The 16,882-nt window shown below is 46.3% G+C and overlaps 1 protein-coding gene across 4 annotated transcripts in view; it reads left to right on the forward strand.

Moving 5' to 3' along the window:
• ACAP3 (ArfGAP with coiled-coil, ankyrin repeat and PH domains 3) overlaps positions 1-16,882 on the forward strand; it is a 77,672-nt gene that overhangs the window by 14,851 nt on the left and 45,939 nt on the right. For 3 of the 4 annotated variants that reach the window (XR_015795476.1, XM_088136744.1, XM_088136746.1), the window contains one exon: positions 15,894-15,951. Coding sequence is in view for 3 of the 4 variants with exons in the window: in XM_088136744.1 (XP_087992870.1) it covers positions 15,894-15,951 (58 nt within the window). In the remaining variant the exon portion in view is untranslated. Of the gene's footprint in view, positions 1-13,169; positions 13,212-15,893; positions 15,952-16,882 lie in introns of those variants that run through there. The other variant, XM_088136745.1, reaches the window with a different exon arrangement.

Raw genomic sequence — 16,882 nt, forward strand, 5'->3', positions numbered from 1 at the left:
TTTTAGAAGCCGGATCGTGACCCATTTGTGGCCTGCTGGAATTCAGAGAGGTGGTCTTACAAGCTCTCAAAAAAGACCCCTAGGGTGAAGATCCTGTTGTAAGGAAGCTGTTTTAGCACAGGTTGCGAGGGGGTCGGCTTTACCGATCCTTTCAGTTAAATAAACAAACAAGCAAGGGCCCACCTTGCAGTAGACCCTGCCTTTTGGGGATATCTCATTGGGAGAGCGTGTAGGATCTTCAGATGTCGATACAAACCTGTGGGCAGGTACAAATCGGGCAAGAGCGTTCTTAGGAATGTGCATGGAAAGTTGAGATAACCATCTCTGGGAGAAAAAGCTGCCCACCTTGACCCCTTTTTGGTGTGTGCCACTGATTCCTCATTAAGAGGGGTCGTCCTAAGGGGTAGGTAGCCAGTTGGGTTGAAGATGCATTGCTCCAAGGGTCTCAGGTGGTTTTGCTTGCAGAAGGACCATTTTGACTTTAAGGGAATATGATGGGATGAAAAAGCACGAGGGAACCAGGCAATCACAGAACAGAACCAGGCTGCCAACCTGGGAGTTATAAATATACAGGTTGCTTCCAGCAAAAAGAAACCAAAGATGCTGGTGAGAAATGATTCAGGCAAGATAATTGGTGATTTCTATTCCAGGATCATCTCATGATGAATGTCAGAATAATAATTACTATTGCAGTGTTTCTATCCATGCAACGGTGTCTGAATGAGCCTTAGCAAAAAAAAAAACACACACGCACACAAAAAACCCTGAAAACCCATAATTACAATCTTGATGCCTCTGCGGGAAACAGGGTGTTGGGCTAGATAGGAGTTTGGCGGGAGGGACAGTTATTGGTCTGAGACACAGTGCTCATCTTCTGCAGTCTGCTTGCCAGTGGAGCCAACCAAGATCCACCTGTTTGTTGCTGATCGTTGTGAACTTGGATGTTTCCTTTTGGTTCTAGTGCGCAACCTGCTTTGGGCAACGAGAGATGGATACGTGTGAAGTGTTTGCATGCAACTGAATCCTTAAGCCATCAGCTTCCAGAGGCTGCACTGTTTTCCATGTCCCTGTTTATTCAGAGTTGGTGCATAGTTAACGGGGAGCAAGTTCCCCCAAATGAAAAGTCTTGGCTTGAGTGTTTTCCTCTTCCCCTGACTTCTCCTGCACTGACTGTGTGCAAACAGGATTAACTTTGAAAACCTTGGTATCACCTCCGTCACGTCCTAGAGCAAGGACAGTCTGTAAATTATCCTTGCCTTTGCCAGGTAGGTCTGGGGAAAATTCAGACAAGACAATATCTCTAGAAAGAATTTCCAGGCTCTTTGGCTGGATCAGACCAAAGGCAGCCTCCAGCTGAAGCAGGTTGCTTTAAATTTGGCAGCATCTGCTCTACACTGAAAAAGGCCCTCGTTGGCTGGATATTCTTCCTCCAGGAGGCAAGGGAAGAAGATGGCTTCAGCAGAAGAGATCCATCTCGAGTCCTTCCTATGAACTGAGCTAAAAGTCTCCATGCGTGCTACTTTGCTTTCTCCCTGCATCGGATGGATTCAGGGGTGCAGTCCCCCACGGTTCAGGCCCAAGGCCTTGACTGATCTTAGCACTCCTTAAAAGGTCTGGGTCCTCTCAAGGCTGACTTGAAATCTGCCTCCAGACTTTTGTATCTGAAGCCAGGAAACAGGCGGCTGAGCAGCTAATGACCACTTTGGATAGTGAGAATAATGGCTGAGCCTGCTATGTGGTTTATGTCCTCTTCCAGGAAGTTTTTTCCCCAGTTTCTAGGGGGAAAATGCCAAGTGATTCCAGGGAGAAACCCTGCAGCTCAGTTCTGGCTGGGCCAAGGTTCATTTTCCCCCCAGGAAAGAGGCAGAGAGATGGATATAGAGGTGACGGTGACATGCGTTTAGTAGTAAAAGATGTCTCAATGTCAAGATGGAGACTCTTGGTTTTAAAACTGGCCCAGAAGGGAAGCCATCCTCACCATGGACTGGTGAGGAAGAGGAGAACATCATTATCATCATTCCAGGAGTAGGTCAGGCTGGCAGAGCATCTGGAGAGCATCTCCCAAAATGTCTACCTTGGAGAAGTCCCAAAGCACCCATTCGCCAGAAAGCAACGTGATGAGATGCAGCCCTTCCGCCTTCTAGCTGTCCCAATTTACTTGTCTTTTTACTGGATAGGTGAGCACATTTCCAAGGAAAGCCCTTAACTGTAGCTCTCTGCTGTTCTTCTTCTTTTTTTTAATGAATATTGGTTTATATACCTTTTGGGGGTGAGGAAGCAGGCATTCTTGGAAATTAGGATGAATGCTGGAGGTTGGCACCTTGCCCCCCCTTTTCGTATTTCTTCCAATTAACATAATCTTGAAAAATAAAATCAAAATCCGTCGGATCAGGAAGGCTACTGAGTGGAAAAAGTGTCCGTAGGAACTTTGGTGACCACACGAACCACCTTGTTAAAATAACAAATTCATTATGGCCCCAAGTACCGCGTACCCGTTAGACCACAGTTTTCATCATTCCTGGTCTTGCTGGCTAGAAACGCTGGGTATTGTAGTCCAACATCTCTGAAAGGTGCCTGATTTAGAGAAGGCTGTGAAAAGCCAATATTGATGGGGAGAGACGCTTTGCTCTTTCTCTAAATGCTTTGTTAACCCCCCTCTTGGCTTTCAGGTGCATTTTTTCCAAGGTTATTTGCTCCACTCCTCACTTGGCTTGGTTTGGTTTGAGGTTGCTTTCTTCCTCCTCTTAAGTTGACACTGAGGGTAGATTCTTCCCCCCTTTTTGGTTAGAAGTTTTAAAATAAAAATCCAGGGGTGGGGAGGCGTGGCTCCAAAATGATGCATGCAGACGAGGAAAGAGCGATGCTTTTCCAGTTCCGTCATCCAGGAGAGAGAGGTGGACTGAGTGGCTTGACCCACGTGTCAGATTGGGCCAGCCCCCTGGCCCTTCATTGCCCTTCTCTTCAGCTCCCAAGGAAATCCCACCCCTTCTACTCTTGCCTTGTATTTCCCAGGGTATAAATCTGATGAAATTACAGGAGGTGGAAAAGGAGAGGTTTAGGCAGGGAAGGTCTCCCGGCCAGTCTGTTGGGGGGCGGTTGGCCATCCTCTTGGGAGTGAATCCTGAGCCTTGTTTTTTTCCAAACAGCTTTCACTCTTTTTAACCACATAATGACTGGATGGCCTTTGGGAAAGGTTTCTGGGCCTCCTGTGCAGGAATTCCCATAGCAGTTTTCTCTGCTTAAAAATAAGGCAAGCCTGCAAGGCCAGACTTTCTCAAAAAAGAGACAGGGCCTACAACAAACCATTGACACCCACAAGGACTTGGGCAGGGTGCCAGCCAGCCTGCCCATCCCTTTGCAGGAAACCCCATTCCATGCCCCCCCAGTGGGTTTTCCATTCACTCCATCTTAATAGTATCAGGCGTCTCTACCGATTGTGCTCGGTTTGCATTTTTAGGAATGTCAACCAATAATAATTCTACTTCTACACGCCTTGAGGTTTTAGTCTGCAGTAGCTGGCACTAACTGAAAATCAGGCAGCCTTTGCAGTCTTGTTCACATGGTTGGAAAGAATGTTTGCTTTTTAAAAGAAAGCTTTGTTTGACCTTTGTTGTACTGCAGTTTGAGTGTATCTATTTTTTAAAAAATTATTCACGTGGCTTGGTGGACCTGGTAAGCAGAAGACCAATTTATAGATGTTTAAGACCGGTTGCTTCCTCTATCCCATTTATATTAAGACACAGCCCCCAAACTGTGCAACCTTTTCTTCTGTTATTCCTATTGTTTATAATGAATATTTCTGCGTGCTTGGAAGCTAAGTGAGGTTAGTCCTTGGATGGGAGGATTTCAGGAAATATCAGTGCTAGATGGAGAAATTGTAAAAACCTTTCGGAGGAAAGCAGTGGCCAGCCACGTTCATAACGTAGCAAAGAAAATTGCAAACGTCAGCTCAAGTAGACACCGGGAGTCGAACTGAGCTTGAATGGCTACATAAAATTAGTGTCTAAATGAAGAGGTTTAACTCCAGAGCTTAATTCGGTACCCAAAGAGGAATTTCGCCATTTTGCAGCCGTCTTTCAGTGAAGAGGGTCTGACAAGCTTGCACCCCTGATGGGAAGGGTAAAGCCTTCCCAGGTCCCCCGTGCTGGGGGTGCTGAAAATTTACAGCTTAAACGGAAAAGGGGGGCCCTGGCTTGGACTTAAGAATCCGGGAAGGGCGGAGGAAGCTGGGGAGAGAGAGGGAGAGGATGAGAAATCGGATAGAGAGGCCGACCTCAGGCTATTTCCCTGCTTGGAGAGAAAGAGGCTTGTTTTTTCTGGCGGGAGTTGGAGGCCTGAACAGACGGCAACCCATCGCGATTCCGCATGACCAAAACTGCAAGTTGGCAGAACATGTGGGGCGCTCGGATGGGGTAGCTTTTTATCAGGGTATATATTTTTTCCTGCTTTTTCTTTAAACAGCTGTCAGAAGCAGTTCTGGGCAACATAGAGACTCACTGAGGTTGCATGTTAAGCAGTCAAGCAAGACTGCCGATTTGGAGGTGACTTGCCTGCCTAAACAGCCCTGGCAGCTCCTTTGGCGTCCAGAAGTGGATTAAACCCTGGTTTGTTCCAACCCTGGTTTGCTGAACATGCCACGGTGGGCCTAGTCGATCAGAATTGCAATATTTGTCAGAAAAGGAGCCGGTCTTGCCAGGGAAAAACCATCAACAGCCTCAGCATAAGATAGATAAATAGTATAGCTCCTCTTCCTGCCATTTTGGATTATGTTTTTTTCAAGCTCGCACAGCGGCGTAAACTAATCCAAGATCACGTCGTCGTTTCATAGCTGAGTAGGATTTGAACCCAGTACCAGCCCAGCACTGATGACGCTGTTCGGAGAGGTCCCTGTGGTCAGACTGCTGTGAAATCTGGAGCTGAAAATCTTGGATAGGATGCCACGGGCAAGGAAATATTGTACAGAAAGGAGGATTGTTGGATGCCCGTTGGGGAGTACACAGCTGTTAGTGTTAAAACGTTGACAATTCAGTTCCTGTAGCAGAAGCTGGAGAGAGAGAGAGACAGAATATTGTCTGGCAAATCTTAAAAAAAAAAAAAAATAGGAAAAAACCCTCCAGTGTTCCTCTGACACAAAGCAATGAGCCACTCGGGTCCAGCAAGTTTGGAAAAATGGAAACAAAAGAAGAGAGAAAAAGGATCAGTAGCTGCCCATTGCAAAAGGCTTGCTCTGTTGAGGACAGATGATGGAGTTATGTGTAGTCAATTGTTCCGGGGTTGATGAAGTCAGGCCGGGGAACAATCTCTGGAGTGTGCGCGCCTGTGATTTGTGAGGATCGCGCTGGTCCCTGCCAAGGAAAGAACACCTGCGACCTCTGGCTGGGAACCGCTGGCACGGGAAGGGTTAAGGTGCTTCCGCCACAGCCTCTCTAGCTTTCGAGCCGGTGCCAGCTGCTGGCATGGTTTATGAATGAGGCTGGGCGCCACTTCTGCCAAGGACCAGGGAGAAGGAAGTTGGCGTGGAAGTGTCTCCATGCAGCTGTCGAAATCAATGGCAGGGGCGCCTTCTCCCTCTCCCCCATCACCCCAGCTTGCTGCAAAAATGAAAGAGGGTTAGGGACCTCTGCCAGAAGGAGCTGGCAAGGAATCCGGGCCACTGGAGCAAATGCCAGCTGCAAATAGCCCCAGATGAGAAAGGGAGGAGGGGGAGGGAAAGAGTGATTTCTAGTTCAAGGAAGAGTCTCAGACTTGCATTGTCTTACAAGGGCTTTCGGCAGTCTGGTGGGCTCCAGGTAGGTTGGACTGCAGGATCGCCAGCTAGCGTAGCCGGGGAGGGAAGGGGGAGATGGATCTGGTTCTCCCACACGTACATGGCACTGCATTGGTGCCCAGGCACAGCTGAGTATCGCTGCTTTCAGCTGGGCAAAGGAAGTGCGGTTTTGGAAGGGTCCCCGTGAGGTTTTGTCAAGTTTTGTGTGCATGGGTGCATGACCCCAACCAATCAGGGATGCTGACTGATCCCAACTCCTTAGGGGTCGCAGGGCAGCACCACCAAGCGCAGAGAGATCTGAGCAGACTTAATATGTATGGCCAAGAGCCCTCTGTCTCCATAAGGCTTAGGGTCTAAAACAGTGTTTCTCAACCTTGGCAACTTTAAGATGTGTGGACTTCAACTCCTAGAATTCCCCAGCCAGCCATGCTGGCTGGGGAATTCTGGGAGTTGAAGTCCACACATCTTAAAGTTGCCAAGGTTGAGAAACACTGGTCTAAAATAACCTTGCTGCTCCTGATGCTGTTTTAAGGCATGGTTGAGGAAAAGAAAACAGCCCCACAGCTCTCTGTGGGTGAGGGAAGTTATGATGAAGCAGAAACCCTAGTGGAAGTTCAATCCTCTAAAGTTCCTCATTTCTCTTGGTTTGGAAAGGCTTCCCCCGTGTGACATTCCCCTCCGCACATTCTTTGGCTCCCCGTAGGCCTTGGCATAATCTAACTAAGGGGGGATTCTGGAAAGGAAAGGAGATTTCCGGAGCGCAGCTGACTCTGTGTAAACAACTGCCCTGTTTCAGGGGAGCTGGAAGGGGGATATTTTAAGAATGGCTTTGGTTGTGATTTAGTGACAGCCCTTCTAGGATACGATGGGAATCTAAAGCATTGCTATTTGAAGGGCATTCTGTAAGGTAATTGATTTTTAAAAAATTAAAAAGGCGATTCTTCACCTTTGGGTTCAGAACTCCCCACCTCTCTCAGATTTTAGGATGTTTAAAGAAGGCGGGCGAGCATGGAACACACATATAAGGCATTCCGCTGCGAGTTTTAGTAGATTTCAAGATAATCAAGGGTGAGAACATGTTAGCAAGTATTAATCTTGGCTTCCTTGTTTGTGTCTTGGAGTACAGTGGAAATCTGGCTGGTTTGGTGAGTTTGCAGTTGAGCGAATGGGACCAGCCCAGAAAAGAGGTTAATTCAGTAATTAAGTTCATGTGAATGCAGTAGTGGTTGAACTTATCAGCTATTAGCTTGGATTGAAGCATAAGTAAAGGATGTTTCTAAGGTACTTTTATACCTATATCTGCACATACACCCTTTCTTTATTGTTGGGTGTTTTTTTTTAATAAGAACAGCCAGGATTCTCTGAAGAAGAGGATAGGTCCATAAAGGCAGAAGCAATGCGATGGATATCCAGTTTAAATATTTGTCTTAGCTTGGAATGTTTCAATCCCTGGATTTTTTTTCTTCTCCCTAAGCCAGCAGTAATGGGGGTGTGTGTGTGTGGAGGGATAGAGTTCCCCATCTTAACTTCCTCATGTGCCAAACGCGTCTAATCTTGGGGAAGTTCTGCTTACACACATGGAGGGAGAGAGGATTGTGGATTTGTGTATCTTGGCTCAAGAAAGAGAGCCACAATTAATTCTTGGTTGATCTGTTTTGTCTGCTCCGTCCTGCCTTTTGTTCCCACCAGCCTGCAGGAAATTGAGTAATTCTGTTCCGCTCAGAGGTGGCTGACGGGAAATAATCTTGAGTTCATAATAATCAGGGAACACATAATTGTCCCATAATTAGGGAGCGACGAGCTGTTTTGAGATGCGGATCTTTGGCCATTGCTGAGGACGCCATTGGTGCTGTTGAGCATAAAGAGAATGCTTTTTCCCACCGTAAACGGGAGCTTGATTGGGTTATCCTGGCGTAAAGGGTGTGCAGGGGTGGAAGAAGTGGGGGTAAAACCTCTTGAAATAGATAGTACAAGTGAGACATGCCACAAAATGTTGCAGAAGGAAGTGTGCTGGTTCACTCTGCCAGCCAGCCAGTCAGTCCTAGCCCCTTTCTCACTGCACTCCATTACAACTTCCCTGGGCATCACCATTTTTTCCCTCTCTTTCACAGCCAGTCAGCTTTACTTGGCCATTGAAGTTGCTCTGCTCTGTTTCTAGAGGGGATTCTCCCCTGCTGGAAGAGTTTTGTCCTTCAAAACCCATTGATCCGAAAGGCAGGCAGGCTGGCTCCAGAATGGAGGTGCAAGAGAGGAAGGGTATTGTGACATGTGAGTAAATGTTCTCCATCAAGGCTGCACTCCAAGAGAGCATTTAAGAAGAGCAGATAGGCAAAAGCTCAAGAGCCCTGTTGGAAGGTCTGAGAAGTAGGGTTTACATGTGTTTTGCTGGCCTGGGCCATCTGAATGGTAAAGCTAACAGCACGAATAAAAAATAAAACAAAACGATAATGATCCTCAAGTTTGCCTAGATGTTCAAATGGTTCAGGCAAATAATGGTGTGCTGTCTTTGCACCCATGCCTAATACCCCTTAGCCAAATTTTGCAGGTTTAGGTGGCTTTTTAAAAACCTGAAACCTTGCTATCCTGCTTCTGCACAGTACTGTGGAATGTATTCCAATTGCACTAAATGAAGTTTATTTCCAACCAATTCCTAATAGGAAGTTGCCTTTTGTGTCTTGCACTTACACGCTCTGAAGTTTTTATTTCCAAGTTGGGATAATAGATGGCACTGGAAAAGGATGCCTTTTTCAAATTCTTTTAAATGCAAGATTCCGGTTTCAACCGCCAGCACAAACCCCACTGGTTGGGGTTCTTCCCCTCCCCCTTAGACGATTTGCAATTTTGACAGCCAGGTTTTTACTAAAAATACACTCCTCGCTGCTCCTGGCTGCCTCAAAGTCCCAACGCAACGGGCTGGGTGCCACATTTGACAGGCCACGCGAAATCTAGAGCCTCTTTGAGCGATTGGAGCAGATGCCAGCTGCGGTGGCCGTCCCTGGATCCCCTGAGCATGGAGACGGTTGCCATGGAGAAGGGTTGCCATGGAGCCGTTTTCTCACATGGGGAGAAAGAAAGAGAGGGATGTAAAGTAATGCTTCAAAGGTGGGGGAGACAATCTTGCAAGTGTGGGAGGTGTATTGAAGAAGGATGCCTGGGGACCCTTGAATTTGCATTGGGTTTCTTGAGTATCTGGGTGCATCGATTTATCTCTTATGGACTACAAGAATACCCTTGCCAGATCAGACCAAAATGCTGGAGTTCTGGTCTCCAGAGATAGTTTCTGCAATGCTGCTCGAAAGGCACAAATATGCTAACACAAGGGTCGATCCATGTTCCTTGCGCTCCTTTGTCAAAAGTACTTATAATTTTAACTTTCTCACCAGTGGTGGGCTGTCAAGCGATGCAAAGCTACAACCAGCTAAAGATCAAAGCAGAATAAATCCTGGGAAGACAAGTCTGCTTTAACATGAGCAGAAGTTGAGAGTAGAATCTATTGGGTTTGGGGGTAAGTTTGCTAATGTCGGAGCCAACACTTGGGGAATTTGGAGGGAGGGAGATATACAAAAGAGAAATTTGATGAGTTTATCCTGTTAATCACTCTGAGGTTCTGGATTGCCTTCTGATGAGCAAGCTGTCTGAGAAATACAGATCTGAACCTGTAATTTAGTATGCAGCATCTTTTAGGTTCAAAAACTCTTAGAGCCTTCCCACACATCTTTTCCTACAGTCCTTGCCTTCAAGTGATACATTTGAAGCACCTCCAAACGTAGGTTTGTGCCCCTTCAGATTAGCTTAGTGATCCCACAATTCTCTCTCTGTCCGGCAACAGATGATTTATTTTTGGGGTATCACCAAAAATCCTCTGACTCCAACCAGTGGAGGCTTTCCAGAAATTAGATTTTTCTCCATGGACAAGCTCTCAAGCTTGGGAGCTTGTAAGTTTTAGTCATAGTGTCATGATGCTCAGGTATTATCATTTCATCATTCAGCATCTGGTCAGATTGTAAGCAGTGGGGACGTGCTAGGGTGGCTGGTCCCTGTTATAGTGAGGGTGTTAGGTGCTGGTTGGGAACTGAGTTATGTTTTTGGTTGAAGGGAACTTAGTTTTAAAACTCTGAAGGTGAGAAAAGATGAACGGTGTGGCAATTCCTGCAGGGAGGATCAACCTAGAAAAAAATGGAGAGAAGGGGAAGAAGCTAGATCTCTAACTCTAAACCTTGATAGGCAACTGGTTTTATACAGAGGAGCTGGCTATTGCTTTCAAATGTTCCAACTATTTTACGTGCCTGATTGTATTCTAATGCTTTCAAGCATCCATAAACGCGGAAGTATCACATTAGCTCTTTTTTTTTAATGTTTACAAGATGCACATTCAGGTAAAGTTTCGTTTTTGTCTTGGGCCCACTGACTTTGTGGCTCTGACTGCCTACTTTTTAAGAGTACAACCTGCAGCATTTGAATCTCAGGCCAAACGTGCGGGTCAGCCTGGAAAAAACTGTGCCCCTTTAACGAAGGCTGAGATAATATTTTGCTTCGATCCTTTGTGGGCTGGTTGCGGGGGTGCTTTTCAAACCACAAAACGCTGCGCTTTCATCCTTCAGCACAACGGGCTATGGAAGATTCTGCAATGCTTGCAGAATAAATTATGCAAAAGAGAAGTACAGGACATGCATTTAGGAAGTTGTAGAGATGACTGGTAGGGTGTTTTTTTGTTTCTGGCTCAGTATTAACAATGCAATCCTGGTAAATTGATAGAGGTGTAACATTTCCCCCCGTCTGCATCTGGTGATCCTTCCTTCTTGGGCAGGTGTGGGGGGAGGAGAGGAAGCCACAAATACCCCCTGCGATCCAACCAACTCTGTCGAAAACAATTGTGTTAGACATGGTTACAACTCATTACCGGTCTGCTGGCAAGATGCCACAACAGCAGAGCTCATAAAGCAATTTATCCAGTGTTAATGTGCTTGTCGCGTGCCATCCCGTGGGTGGGTGGGTAGGGAACAATGCAGCCCTTGGCAGGCCAAGAAGAAATTCACAGCCTCGCTCTCCTGCTTTCCCAGTCCCAAACTGTTTGGGTCTCGAAATCAGTGGAATTCAGTTCTGCTCAGTTTTTCATCTGGCTATGGTTTGTTCTCGTGTTTCTGCTCTGCAAACTCATTGAAGCGTGGAGAGAGAACTTTAGAACAACCAACTTAGGTGAAGGCCATGCAGGGGAGAGATCAGTGGGCCAAAATCAGTCCTTCCAATTCCCAATAATTTAATGGGGAACTTAACTTAATGTCCTTCAGAACCTAGGTTCCTCTTGGGTGGCTTGAAATATGTTAAAATTTCCAGGTAAAATAAGTGCAGGAACATCATGCAATGCTGGTATCAGAATTTCAGCACTGTCTTTGTTTTCTTCTTCCTCTTCTCCTCCTCCTCCTCCTCCTCCAAAAAGGCCAGCCGGCCGGCCGGCCTGCCTGCCTGCCTGCCTGCCTGCCTCCCTATTACAAGCATTTGCACCTCTCTCTTCAGCACTTGCAGCTGAGATAAGCTTCACAGAAGCATCACTGGCAAACCGACAGAGAGAAGATGTCCATGCAAAGCCCACGTGACTTCCAGGCCAGGGGAATAAAAATAGCGAGAAGGAATCAGCCCAGGAGAAACACGTTCATTACTGTATTTCAGAAAGGCAAGGCCTTGCCAACCATATGGGGGGGAAGGAGGCTAAAAAAGGAGCAGGCAGCTGCAGAATGTATCTTCTCTTTGGAGCCAGCTTCAGGAAGGATGGATCAAGTGTGGTCCAGACTTGTGGCTCTTCACTGCAGCAGATAGTGAATGACTCCTCAAATATGACTCCTTTTTTTAAAAAAAAAAAGAAAGAAAGAAAGGCAGATGAACCCAAGTGCATGCAGATGAAAATGCTTTTCCAGAATGGTAGAAGTCATGCCGTTTGACCTGGACACTTTTCAGGTACTTAACTCCAGATGACCCAAGGCTGGACTCTCTGCATGCGCTCAGAAGCACACGAGATATAAGTATGTACAGTGTTATTCCAGGATTAAAAATGTCCAGCAGACGGAAATCTTCATTATTCCTCTTGTAAGTTAGCAGATATTTCTGTTTGCGTTGTGGGAAGCAGAGCTAGGGGCCAGCTGTCCTCCCTGGGACCACATAGCTCCTTGCTCTGTTTTGGTTTTTCCAGTCCACTGTTGTTGAACGAAACCAGATCTCTCCTCTGTCTTATGTAATCCAGAATGGTGATTAACAGCTTGAAGCATTTCCTCCGTTTTTACAGTTTTTGTGATACTTATTTTGTTGGAGTTGGGCTTATATGTCTGAAAGCCAAGTTGTCTGGGTGTGAGGGTCTTTTTTGCTCAGAGGGGAATTCTGGCACACTGTCATGACTCAAGTGAGGGGCTGCTGCCAACTGGGCCACAGAAGTCGAGTGGTGACGCCTTGCGCCGTAAGGGAGAGACAGAATGTCTGACGTAGGAATAACAGGCATCCAGCTTGAAAGTGTTACAGGGTGCCAAAGGCAATCTGGGTTTGAAAAGAACCCAAGCTGGCTTCTGACAGGCCTCAGAGAAGCCACTCTTGGCCTCCTGAGTTAGAAGACACAGCCTTCAGATACCTGAGATGGGTGCTAGGTGCATGGTCAACGTTTTGGGAAGCGACCAGAAGTCGTCTCAGAATTCCACATAAAGAGAATTGCCAACTTTTGGTTTATGGGGTCCAGTGGCAGAGAAGTTGGAGCCACAAAGCACTGTGGAAACTTCCTCAAACTGTCAACTTCCAGATGTGTTCAGGTGCTACTCACATAACTCTCAGGTGGCATGACCTCAGTTGCCTCCTTCAAATCTGCTAAGAGAGCAGTTTCTCTGTTTCACAGTAGGGCTGGTCCCAGTTCCTGGATTCTGGAATGCTAATTTCACATGCTATTTTTTACTGATAACATGGTCAGACAACATTCTCAAAAGGGATGGCAGCTGGTTTCTTCAAAACCTGTTCCTCACCAACCCTTGAGTTCCTGTTTGCTGTTATACTTGGCTTAAACTCTCTTGGAGGTATGCTGTGACCTTGCAAAAGGCATCTTTTAGCATGCCAAAGCTTGTGAGGGATAGGGTCATGCAAATTCACGTGTCTCTATCTTACCGCTGATGCTGTGATCATGAAGTGCGTGCCATTACTCTCTCTGACTCACCTTCACGAGAGCTTCCAGACGGAGTTCTCCTGCCCCTGGGCAGTTGTCATGTCTATTGATTGTAGAGTTCAGTGTACCAATTCAGGACTGAATTCTTCTCCTAAAGACCAGGTCCTTCCCGTTTGCTTCTGCCCGTTTCTCCCTTATTGTGGGAAACCAGACAGTTCTTTTAGGCACCTGGCTCACTTGGATTGCAAACAAGGATCCAATGCTGGAAGCGTTTTAGCTGTATCAGATGGGAAATGCATTCTTCTGTACAAGGTATAATAAATGCTTTGGGGTTCATTGGGGGGTGGGGTGGTACCTTTTGAGAAATCTTTCTGGTTGTGTGTGTGTGTGTGTGTGTGTTGTATGAGAGAGGGAGAGATGGGGTTAATTCTTCTAAAACTGAACTCAGGTGGAGAACACCAGCAGAAATGATACCCAAACAGGATAGACAGACACAGAATGATTCTCAAGATGGTACAATTGCCTAATCCAGTGAGAAGTTTATGCTCCTAGCTTCCAGCTAAATTTCTCTTTCCTCTTACTGGGTTTAGAAAACAGCCTTGTTACAGATCATTACCTATGGAGTTTCACCTTCCAAGCATGAGAACATCAAACAGCTGAGAGTCGCTGAATTCTAGTTTACGCCTGTCCAACCATCCTCTGTTGGATGAATGAAAGTTCTGGACCCACCACAGATGAGCCAGGAAATAAAGAAAGGTGGCCACATATCTTACTACCACAGGAGGTTGTCTTCTGTTTTGATGCATCCTGTACTTGAACCACGCAGCCCAAGAGATTCCTTAGCTTGCCTGTGAAATTTTCAGATAGAGTTGGAAAAACTCCAGTTTGAAAAATGGACGAATGATTTGGCTTGGTATAAAGCATCTCCCTCTGTTCCAGAATTATAGAGTTCTAAGAAAGCAAGCAGGGGACTTCAAGAGACCCATCCACAGAGGTGACTATCCACTCACAGTCCTCCCTATTCTATTACAACAGATAGTATTTCCGTTTAAATTCCTGTGGGAGTGAATAAATGAAGAAAAACAAGTTTGGTACAAACCAGGGACTTCTTTCCTTCTCCACTTGGTTGGCTGAGGTGTGTGTGCGCGCACGCGTGTGTATGTTTGTTTCCCTTTGAGGGATAGAGAAGGAACTACCCCTTCAGCAGAGTGGAAACAAGGGGTGGGGGTGATGTCAGAATACTTGAAGAGGACAAGCCAAGACATTTCACAGGCTTTTCTCCCACTTCTCTTCTGCATTGCAAACCACAAAATTAGGAGCTGCTAACCCATGGGATTTGGCCAGGCTGTTTGGTGGGTGGGTGGGTGGGTGGACAAGTTGGCCACATGGTTTGCTGCACTTCCAGGAGACAGTTTAAAGGATCCATTGTCTGGTTCTACCACCAGAATGAGCTCCAGAAGAAACCTTTTCTCCTTTTTTGACTCACCCATACTTCCAGAGTCGAATCAATTCTAAGTCCCAGGTCTTGCTTTAATAATATATTTTCCTCTGGAGTGCCTGGATGTATGTGTATAGTTCTGGGGGGTGGCCTGCTGACCTGTGCTAGAAATAATCCTGGACTATATTTCTTTAAAGCAATGCCTTCCAAACAGAGGAAAAACAGACCTCAACAACACACTGTAAAACTCTTCTTCTGAGCCTTGGCTAAGCTGAAGGTCGGCTCCACTGTTAGACAGTGTGGAACGATCACTTCAGACAAAAAGTGGGAGGGAATGTGGAAAAGGAGTTGGTCTGGTTTCCTTCCTTCCTTCCTTCCTTCCTTCCTTCCTTCCTTCCTTCCTTCCTTCCTTCCTTCCTTCCTTCCTCCTTCCTTCCTTCCTTGGAAAACAAAACTCTGTTCAAAACAGGATATGCTATTTGGGACGCACTGCAAGTAGATTAATAATTGTGTTGGTGACAGAGGCAGTCCCAGCATGTCAACTCCTAATCCGTTCATATCTGAATCTGATAACAGAGTATTATGGACCAGCCCCAAGCCTACAGTGTTAGGATAGTAGTATGGGGGTAGGCCTTTAACCAACAAGAGATGGTATGTGTAGAGAGGAGAGTCTTCCCCACAGGGCAGCCTGGATCAGTGGAATGTATTGCTTTGTATGGGAACTGAGCTAATTCTTGTCATCACTGTCCTTGGGATCCAGATAAAAGACACTGGCATTCCCAACAGCCTACGGCAAAGAACTTTCCTGATCAGTTGTCATGGACCTTGGTTGTCTTCAGTCCAAATTCAGTTTAGAGGAAGTAAAACTGAGGTTGGCTGATTAGATGGGAAATGTAGGTCAGTATATTTGGAAGATGGGAAAAAGCTGGTGAGGAAGATGTTATTTTGGTGGTCAGGAAAAGGTGGCAAGTTGGGAGAAGAGGGCAATGGTTGGGTGGAATTCTGAACAGCTGTTCTCTGAGGCTAAATATTCTCAAACTTTCAGAGAGATGCCAGTTTGCATTACTTGTGGAAGTCCTGCGGGTTGAGCACGGGGCTGGGTGCATATCTACATTGCTGTCTACCCCACAGCAAATTGTGCATGTTTACTTTTCCTTCATCGGATGCATGGAAACAGAGATTGAAGGACTAAAGGAGAGATGTGGGGTTTGCATCCTGCGTTCTGCATTTGGCATCAGAGGGTTGGGCTAGATGACCCCTAAAACCCCTCCCCATAGGCCTGATTTACAAAATGAACCCTAGGGTCAATTTGGAAATGGTTCAGAAGTTAAACAGGTAAAAGCAATGAGATGAAAGTGAAGTTGCTAGTTTAACAGTAGCTGTCAAGTGGTTCTTCAAGCATTAATGTAACATAGACTTCAGCCCAAAGAGTGCTCCTCTTCCTCTGCACCAGTGCCCTTCTGCTGCTATAGTTTCAGTTACTCCTAGCTCAGTAAGTTGATGCTTCTGTGTGGGACCACAAGCTGGTGTTTCATTCTCCATCTTTCTTTTTGCAGGGCGACCATAGATGAGGTAGAAACAGATGTTGTGGAAATAGAAGTCAAGCTTGACAAGGTAAGAAAGGAAAGGATCTCAAGAACCCATGAGCCCTGGCCAGCAGGAACAACCAGGGGTTGGAATCACGTGGAAGCCAGGAGGCTGAGAATTGGGTGGCATGCAATTTTAATTAATAATAATAGATGGGTGTGGTCAATCAGGAAACACTTATTTGCTAAAATGCTAATTGTGTATGTGGTAGCTGGCACATGGGCTTCTTCCAAATAGCACACCTCTGCCAGGCCTCAGCTCCTCCTTTTTGGTTGTGGGAGATGGATGTCCCACAATTAGTGTGAGTGTCTAATTGCATTTCAGGGCTCTCCCCCCCCCACCCCACAAGAGCTCTTGTTGCAAATAATGTAAGCTTGCTTAGCTTTCGGTGAAAACAAAACCGCATTGCAGAAACTGCCACGTTGCAAGAACAAGCTTGCTTTGCTTCTACAGAGGCTCACTCGGGAGCCTCCCTACTGCCCATCTGGCCGCCAGATGTGACCGGGAGCTGCATCTGTTTGCTTTTGTTCCCTGGAATCAGATGCAACAGTGCAAAGAAGGTTGCCAGCAACCTAGGCTTGCCTTGGCAGATGTTGGGAACAGAGAGAGCAGGGGTCTGTACTCAGATTTTATTTCTTGTCTGGCCTTTGCAAGTCCTTTTGCCTAATATCAAACTTTTTTTCACATTCCAAGCGCTGGGTCCTTTCTCTGTGGTGGGATCCAGATTTGCCTCTCCCCAAAACATAGGACAGAACTCAATATGATTTCTGGCATAATTTGCCACTTCCCTCATTCTCTGGGGGAGGTGTTAGCAGTCACTAGAGGTTTAGAATTCAACTTCCTTTAGCTCCACCACAGCAAGGGATTCTGGGAGTTATGGTTCAAACATCTGGAGTGCACTAAATTGCCAGTCCATGGTATGCATTGGGTGGGCAATGAAGAAGTTCCGTTCCCATTC

Source organism: Python bivittatus, unplaced genomic scaffold (assembly GCF_059951505.1).
Source record: "Python bivittatus isolate LINGU-HERP-01145 unplaced genomic scaffold, Pbiv_v1 ctg000090_np1212, whole genome shotgun sequence".
NCBI lineage: Eukaryota > Metazoa > Chordata > Lepidosauria > Squamata > Pythonidae > Python > Python bivittatus.